The 9,251-nt window shown below is 35.7% G+C and overlaps 1 protein-coding gene across 1 annotated transcript in view; it reads right to left on the reverse strand.

The window, feature by feature from the left end:
* The window catches only part of LOC102254846 (sucrase-isomaltase, intestinal), an 81,777-nt gene extending 80,420 nt beyond the window's left edge, over positions 1-1,357 (reverse strand). The window contains exon 1 of the mRNA XM_005881677.2: positions 1,312-1,357. Within this exon, the coding sequence (XP_005881739.2) occupies positions 1,312-1,357 (46 nt within the window). The remainder of the gene's footprint in view (positions 1-1,311) is intronic.
* Positions 1,358-9,251: the final 7,894 nt, after the last annotated feature.

A 9,251-nucleotide genomic window follows, 5' to 3' on the forward strand; every position in this document is an offset into this window, starting at 1 on the left:
TATAATTTCAAATAGAAACAATGGAAGAATAAAATAAAAATAATTACATATTGGAGAAAAGAAGAAACAGGATAAAGAAGAAAAGAATCACTCTTTAGCTGTATCTTGTCATATAGTTTTTTTCTTGAAATCATGTCAATGTTTTAATTGAATTTTCAGGAAAACAAAATTGATTTTAAAAGAAGTGTTTTAAAAATTTGACACATGCTAAAACAGATGCACTTGCTTATTTTATTATGTTGGTAACATGCCCACACACACAAAAGGAATTACCTCATGATTTTAAAGCAAATATTTTTATATTTCTAATGGTATACATATACTTAAAGGGCAAACCACAAAGAAATTGTAACATGAATCCCAGTGGTCACATTGTTAATATTAATACTGATATTTTAATTTTGGAACCTAAGAATATATTGAATATATTGTTGCCTAAAGCAAATGAGTAATTATGTTATGTTTCTATGAAACAATATTTCAGCATAAGAAACTGTAACTATATAATTTTTTAAATAATTCAAAACACTAAGCATAATTTGACTTGAAAATATTAGCATGAAATAATGATTAATCATACTCTTTTATAAACAGGCATGTTTCCAACCACTGACCACTGAGAAAACTAGAAGCAATGACAACACATTAATAAGAAGCTTCTCTACCATCAACAACGTGACTTTTAGCTGCCACACCTCATTAAAAAGAAAAACTCATTCCTTAGGGAAAATGGCTCCCTTGAGGGTAAGGAATGTTTAAGAGGAGCCTGGGACATCTTTACATTCAAGAAATAAAGAAAAGCACCACACCTTCCTGGCACCAACTTGAAGTGGTTCTCAGTGGCATTAGATGGAACAATCCACAGGACAAAGGACACTTCAATGGATAAACACACAGATAGATAAATAGTGTTTGTGCACGATTGCCCAGAAAAAAACTGAATATTGATTACACTGAAAATTGAGAACTGAGAGAAGGAATCATACATTATCCTGCGATTCTCATGTAAACTCTATTACAGGATTGCCAAGTAGTTGATGATGAAAATTTATGTGTTTTTTTTTTAACTAAATACCAGCCCTGGCTGGTGTTTCTCAGTGGTTAGAAACTGGCATATGTTAAAAAAATATCTAATTAATGAGTTAGGTTATCATTAATAAATAGAAAACCCTTAAATTTCTTTTGGAAATCCATCAAGGATAAGAGATATGAAATATTACAGATTAGATAGGTTGATTTAACACTCTTATTGTATTAAGTGTTGATTAAAAATTTGTTAAAAGAAACATTTTCAAAAGGTAAGTTCCTTACCTGCCAGAACCATGGAACAAACACGGAGAAACATTATGGCCCTCATGGTCCCAGAAAAGTGACACTTGCTCATGGCATGTGACGTATTTATATGGAACAATTTTAATAAATTGTTTGGCCTTGAATTTTTTCTACAGAGCAATGAGGCCAAGAACAAGTCCTTGAAAGACTTCCCACAAGGTTACCAGTGGCTAGCACTACTGTGTAATGGAAAGACATGAGACTAGCATGCAGGTGGCCTGGAGTTTAATCTAGCTCTCTGGTGGCTGTGGTAATGGATGTGTCATTTAACTTCTAGGAGTCAAGGTTTCTTCCAATGTAAGATGGATACAATACCTGCCCTGCCTATTTCATGGGGTTACAGGGGTGGGCAAACTTTTTGACTCGAGGGCCACAATGGGTTCTTAAACTGGACCGGAGGGCCGGAACAAAAGCATGGATGGAGTGTTTGTGTGAACTAATATAAATTCAAAGTAAACATCATTACATAAAAGGGTACGGTCTTTTTTTTTTTAGTTTTATTCATTTCAAACGGGCCGTAGTTTGCCCACGGCTAGGTTAGAATGAAGATCTATATATAATGTTATAGCTATAACATTACCATCCATAAGAAGACCAATGTCAGTGAAAAGTCACCTTCTCTTCTTGACATGTCCTAGGTCCCTTGACCTACTGAAGGAATTAAGGACTAGGTAAGAGAACTTGCCAATGAATTACAATTTTTTTTTTCTTTCTAAACCTCAAAATTTCCAATTCTGTGGTTTTTTTAAATTATTCCTAGTTGAGCAAAAATTTCAATCACTGTACTTTAAGTGTCAGCATAAAAGTATTGGGAGAAAGAGTTTATGTAGAAAACAACTCAAGTTAAACCAAAGTCATAAGATTGTATAACTCAGCAATATTCAACAATGCTTTATCTTACATATAAGCAAATGGGCAATTCCATATGCGGTGAAATACAGAAAAGTATCTTCCAGTATTCTTTCCCTCACTAACAAACCACAGCATGCGACATTTTCTCCCAACCATAAAGTCTCAGCTTTAGGGTTATCAAGGCTAAGAGCTGTATTTTTACTGGAAGTAATTTTAACTTAATAAAGTGGAAAGGAATAGTTTAACTTTTCTTCTAAGTGGAAAGGAAGGATCCTGGGAGGAGAAGGCAAAGGACCTTCATCAGTCTGTCACAGCAATTGACTGGATTAGTTAATTATCAGAAGGAGAAGCCTGGATTCTGGTAAGGAGGAAGGAGAAATGAGGGGCAGTTGATATCAAACAGAAAAAAGCAAACTGAGGAAAGAGGCAAAGACAAACTTGCCTCTCATATTTTTACAAAAGAATCTCTTAATCATCATTAGTGGGAAACTGAATCTGTTGGCAAATACAGTGATACTTCCATTGGTAGCTGCCCAAGAACTTGGTTCCTTCTAATAAATTTTGCCTGGACAGAGACTTATTCAGAATGGAACAGAGGAGTTCAGAATCCTGGCATCCAACAGCAGGGCCCAGATCTGAACCAAAGCCAAAGCACAGCAGTATGATTTAAACGGGATTGCCGAAGTTTGGGTGGGAAGAAATCTTCACATTTACTACACCATTGTCCTGTCGTTTCTAATTCCAGCTGGCAAGAAGCCTTAGAATGCTGAGCCCTTGATTACTAAGACGGGTGTGTATGATCAAGTCCTCTGTATTACGAGGACACACAAGATATCTTCTCTAAAGGAATAATGAGCCTCACAGGGTACAGATACTTAAATGTTAAGTAGAACATGCACATTTATCATCCATTGAATATTTTCATTGGTAAACTGATCAACCAGAACCCTGGAGGACAGTGGCCCACATTTCTATCATCAACTTTCTACTTCAAAGCACTACTTCTCAGGTGGTTCATGGAAAAGGTCCATGTAAATAGTACTCATGAAGTAAAGGAGCTGGAATTTTAGCCACTTCTCAATTATGTCAAGTAGGAAATGCAATAAACTATGTATGTGAAAAAAAAAACTATGTATGTATTCAAAACTTGTCAAGCTCTTATATAGCCGTGGCACTCATATTTATAAATCAAAATGTAGAACATAACATACAACAAATTTTCCTTTAGAGGGAAAATGAGATTGAACATTTAGAATTCAGACAGAATGGGAAAAATCTTAGATACCAGAAAATCTTAGACTTGATTTATTCTTAGTATGACAAAGTAGGAAAAGGTCAGTAGCATTTACTATACATTTATTCACAGCACATATTTTACTAAAATTTTAAATCTGTGCTAGGTTCAAATTCAGGGTGTTTTCAAAGGAGAATTTTTGAAATCTGGATTATTGGCTGAAACTGAGAGATATGCCTAGAAATACTACTTTCTTATATGGTATTATATATGTATAAATTTTAACTGTTTTAAAAATAAATTAAAATAATGGGTGACTTGTAAGAAGAGCATTTGTTCAAAGTTCCTGTAATAAACTTAAAATTCCTGTAACTACTCAGTTCATATGATATTTTCTGTTAGATAGCAAAACTGTAAGTACACATATATTAATTTACCTTTACCCTACAGGTATACTTAAAATTCCCAGCTATATTAACATATTTTAATTATTTTTTCTATTTGCTTAATATATTCAAAGGGAGGAACAGATGTGTAAAAGTAAATTTATGCTATGATCATCATAATTAGTTGCAGCAACCTTTCTAATTTCTTAGGATAAAGAATTGCGTAGTTTTGCAAGCTCTGGGGACTGTGTTAAATCACTGTTTACAATATGAAAGCCTAAAGACAAATCAGATCCCTCCCCCAGAGTTTATTAAAATAATTTATCTTAAAATTCCAATTAAAATAAAAATTTAATGTTTTAAATAGTTATTGTTGTGCATATTTACTCACTTGATTATAATCATCCCTTTCTGACAATCTCATTAACAGATTATGCTGATTACATAAAGCACCGTATTTTTTTATACAAGTTAACAGTGAATTGCTATTTTAAGCATATATAAACAGAAATCCCAATATGCTGTATCTCTCATTTTTCACATTGACATATAGATCAAAAACATCCATCAATTTCAGGGCTCAGCATATTTAAGAAGGAAAACCTGCTGGTGAGAGCATTCTGGATATTAAATCTAAATAAGCAAGATATTGAAGTGAAATATTCAGGAGCTAGTCTAATGAGGAAAATAGCTGGATGTCATCATACATCCAATATGGGAAAGAAGGTCAGAGCTAAATCAGTAATTGCTTCAAACTTTTCCCTTAATATCCCAGTGATTTGGTGATGGAGGAATGAGAAAGCGGACAGGTGACAGCATTTTATTTATCACGTTCATGTAAATAATATAATCAATCTGGGATATGCGTGAACTCACACACACATTTCTCTTTTCCAGAACCTTATGCAATTCAAAGATCCTCTTCAAAACATTTATATACAGATTCCATTATGGATGCTCCCTAAGGATGTGGTTTCTACTCAGAAAACAAATTTCTGAAAGGTACATTTAGTCATTCAATAAATATTTACTAAGCGCCTACTATGGGCCAAATGCTGCCTAGATCCTGGGGACACAACACAATTCCTGACTTCACAGACCAAGTGCCATGAATGGGGACCTCCTGGGAGTAGTGGGAAGGCATAGAAGACCCACCCCATTCACAAGGCATAGGTTAATTGGGTTATAGTAACAAGACATCAATGTATTTCTAAGACAGACTCAAGCTTTCATTTGGTACTTGGTGTTTTCCCATTACCTTTACCTCTAAGTTTTAACAGTAAGCTAAAGCTGTTGTATTCTTTGTATGTTGGTTGGATTTTCTTCAAACATGTCAATTATTTTAGCAAAAAGGAAATGACATTGAAATTAAACTGTCCTCCTTTGTGAATTCCTAGATGAAGAGGGGCCTATATCACTAACACGGATTACAAATTTCATTCCAGATTCTCAATGTAGGGGGAAAAGAGGAAAAAGATACGGAACATGCATCTAAGAAAGTACATATTCACAGCCTAATGCAGCTCACATTTGTCTTATATTGACCTGGTAAGGAGGTACTATTATTGAGCAGAAGAGACAAACCACACATCTAACTTTAAGGGGGGTGGGGGATGGGAGAGGAATCTACTGCAATGTTTGTTCTGTTCTTTTATTTTTTAACACTTTTCCTGAAGTATAGCCTGTCAGTCACTCTCATTTCTCCAAGGAAAGAGCATAACCAGAAGGAAAGCTCAAACTGTGGAAACCACCAGGGCTTAGAGTCCTGCGGAGAATCATCCTACAAGGTCCCATCGGGCATGTTCTACTTCACATTTCCAAACTGCAGTGTCCTTTCTAGACCTTATCTTTCAATATCCTGTCTATCATTCTCAAGCCAGTAATAAATCTTTTATTCTACTCTCCAGGCATGGATAGAATTAATAAACTTTACTGAGCTTCGGTCAAAGTTTAACCAACAATCCCGATGACAGTCCCCTTTTCTTAGTCAAATCATTCACAAAACTCATTCGGGATCATTCTTCAAAAACAAACAAACAAAAGAAACAGAAAACATTATATATCAGAGAGTCAAATGCTTTTTCAAGTCAAGCTGTATTTGGTGACACCAGGAATAAGCAGCTATGAGAAAAGTATATCTATTGGGTAATATTCCTCCCCCTGAAAGCCATCTTGCAGTTTACCCATCTTATCACCTAAATGTTTACAAACTGATTGAGTATATTTATTTTTATTCATTTGAGTGGGAAGGTAACACATGACAAACCAAACAAACATTTACTTTAACCTGCAGGTTAACTAATCCTAAAAATCAGGGCCGTGAATACTAACAATTTATAATATTAAGAGGTAATAATATTCAAGTTAAAAGTCTACTGGACATTCCAATCATTTACATCATAGTTGTTATAGTTTATTATGGTACTTTAATATGAAAGATGATTTTGTTTTTAATATCATATTTGTGAACAACTTTAATAACATGGGAAAATATTTATAATACATCTTTAGCAAAAAGCATGATGTGAAATATTTTACAGCATCCCAAATTTGTAAACCTATGTATGTGATTATCTCTGAATGAACATTTTAAAAACATATAAATTTATTTCTAATTTCTAGCCACAAAAATAGAAGTCTTTTATTAAGAAAGTTACTTTGTTTTAGTATTTCTTTTACATCCGTTGGTTAGATATCCTAGAACAGTATAACTATCTATAATAATAAAAGCGTAATATGCCAATTAGACCAGACAGCCAAACGACCCTCCGGACATCATTCCAGACGTACTTCCCGATGAAGCTGTGGTGGCGGGGGCTAAGGCAGAGGCGGTTAGGGGTGATCAGGCAGGCAGAATGGTTAGGGGCATCAGGCAAGCAAGCAGAGTGGTTAGAGGTGATCAGGCAGGCAGGCGAGTGGTTAGGGGTGATCAGACAGGCAGGTGAGCAGTTAGGGGTGATCAGGCAGGCAGGCAGGTGAGCAGTTAGAAGCCAGTGGTCCTGGATTGCAAGAGGGTGCAGGCTGGGCAGAGGGACCCTCCCCCACCCCCTGCCATGCATGGCTTTCATGCACTGGGCCTGTAGTTAGTATATATAAACTACAATTGTAATAAATAAAAATAAATCCTTAAAAAGGAGGACTTGACAAAGGCATTTATGTCCATGATCTTAGGCAAGGACTTTAAAAGGTAGACTTATTAGGTAAGGAGAAAGAGTTGCAATGGAAAAAGTAAGGTCATTTTTCTAGTCTGGTGAAAGTTCTAACAGTATTCAATGTTTTACAAAAAAGAATTGGCATTGGCAGCTTCATTAATTAAGCACTTTATTAGCTGAAGTGAGAACTTGATACTTCCAGGAGCATCCTTCAGTGAAATTTCTCACTAGGGCAGACAGGCCCTTGTTAGCAAATCAAAGTTGTGGCAATTCTCACATATGTGTGAAAGTCAGGCTTGTCACCATTTAATGAGGTGAAAGTACAACCACAATAAACTAAGGAGACCTCAATTCAAATAAAGAATACTAGTTTAGCTAAGCAAACACAAAACACCATACAAGCTGAATCTAGTGGCCCAAATAGATTTCCCCAATTAGAAAAGCTGAACGTTCTTCACAATGCATGCTATAATTGTAGGTTATGGCATATACAAAGATATATTTCTCCCATAATGTTTAATGTATGATATCTGAAAGCTCTTAGTCAATTGGTTTTCTTACAATATTCTTTAAGAAATTTAGATGTTGCCCCGTGCACCGAAAGGTTGCTGGTTCGATTCTTGATCAGGGCACATGGGGTCGTTTTTCTCTCCTTTTCTCTTTCTCTTTCTCTCTAAAAGTCAATTTAAAAATCTTTAAAAGAAAAACAAGAAAAAAATTTAGATGTTATTTTTTAAACAAATGTATTTTATTATATTTTATCATATATATATGTGGAAATATATATGTATATATTTCTGAAGTTCAGAAGATATCAACTGCCTATAGTATCCTTGTGCCTTGGCCCCAGGGTGGAAATAGGTGTCTTGATTACTTGAGTTTTTCAAACTCAATATTTTCAATTTGATTCAAAAACTTCCCCAATAAATACAATTTAGCATTTGAGTCTATAAAAATTATGCATTCACATTAAAAGGAGTTTGCAAAATAAAAGATTTATATTATTTTGTTTTTGAGATTATTAATTTTATTATTATTAACTAGAGGTCCAGTGCATGAAATTTGTGCACTGGTAGGGTCCCTAGCAGCTGCCAGCTGCTGGCTGCCAGCTGCCAGCTGCCGGCTGAGTACTCCCTCCCTTCCCCCAGCCAGCCCTGCTCCCTGGTCAAACTCCCATACAAACTCCTGGTCGAGGGGACAATTTGCATACTATATGCTTTTATTATATAGGATTATTTTAATAAGAATAACTTTTCAAATAGTCAAGGATGCAATATAATGAATTCAATGCATATGCTATTTAATAAATCTAGAATATTGGTGTAAGATATAGTGAAAGGCTCTTATCTGATTTGAATGCTATTAAAATAGAAAGAAAAAATAGTGAGTGGAAGTGAGTATGCAGTCAACTTTGTAGTTCTAATCCTACATTACAAAATAAATACTTTTCAAAATTTCCAACATAGAGCCAAAAATGTAGACACTTGTTACCTGCCCAAACTGTTCAAAGTTATTTCTTCTTAGTTATTAATCTTTTTAAAATCTTTATTGTTGAAAGTATTACAGATGTCCCCATTTTCCCTATTGACCACCTCCACCTTGCATACCCCACCCCCTCCCAGGCCTTCACCACACTATTGACTGTGTCCATGGGTTATGCATACAAGTTCTTTAGTTAATCTCTTCCCACCCACCCCCGCCTTCCCTCTGAGATTTGACAGTCTGTTACATGCTTCTATGTCTCTGGATCTATTTTGTTCAGCAGTTTATTTTGTTTATTAGATTCCATATGTGAGTGAGATTATGTGATACTTGTCTTTCTCTGACTGGCTATTTAGCTTAGCATAATACTCTCCAGGTCCATCCATGCTGTTGCAAATGGTAAGAGTACCTTTTTACAGCTGCATAGTATTCCATTGTCTAAATATATACCACAACATTTTTATCCGCTCATCTACTGATAGGCACTTGGGCTGTTTCCGGATCTTAGCTATTGTAAATAGCACTGCTATGAAAATGGGGGTACATATATCCTTTCTAATTGTTTTTTTGGGGATTCTTATGATATACTAGAGGCCTGGTGCACAAAAATTTGTGCACTCAGGGGGGTCCCTCAGCCTGACCTATGCCCTCTTGTAGTCTGGGACCCCTCAGAGGATGTCCACCTGCTGGCTTAAGCCCGCTCCCTGGGGGATCGGGCCCAAGCTGGCAGTCAGACATCCCTCTGGCAGCCCGGCAGCCCTTGGGGGATGTCCACTTACCAGCAGGGAGCAGACCTAAGCTGCAGTCGGACAT

This window comes from Myotis brandtii, unplaced genomic scaffold (assembly GCF_000412655.1).
Source record: "Myotis brandtii unplaced genomic scaffold, ASM41265v1 scaffold686, whole genome shotgun sequence".
NCBI lineage: Eukaryota > Metazoa > Chordata > Mammalia > Chiroptera > Vespertilionidae > Myotis > Myotis brandtii.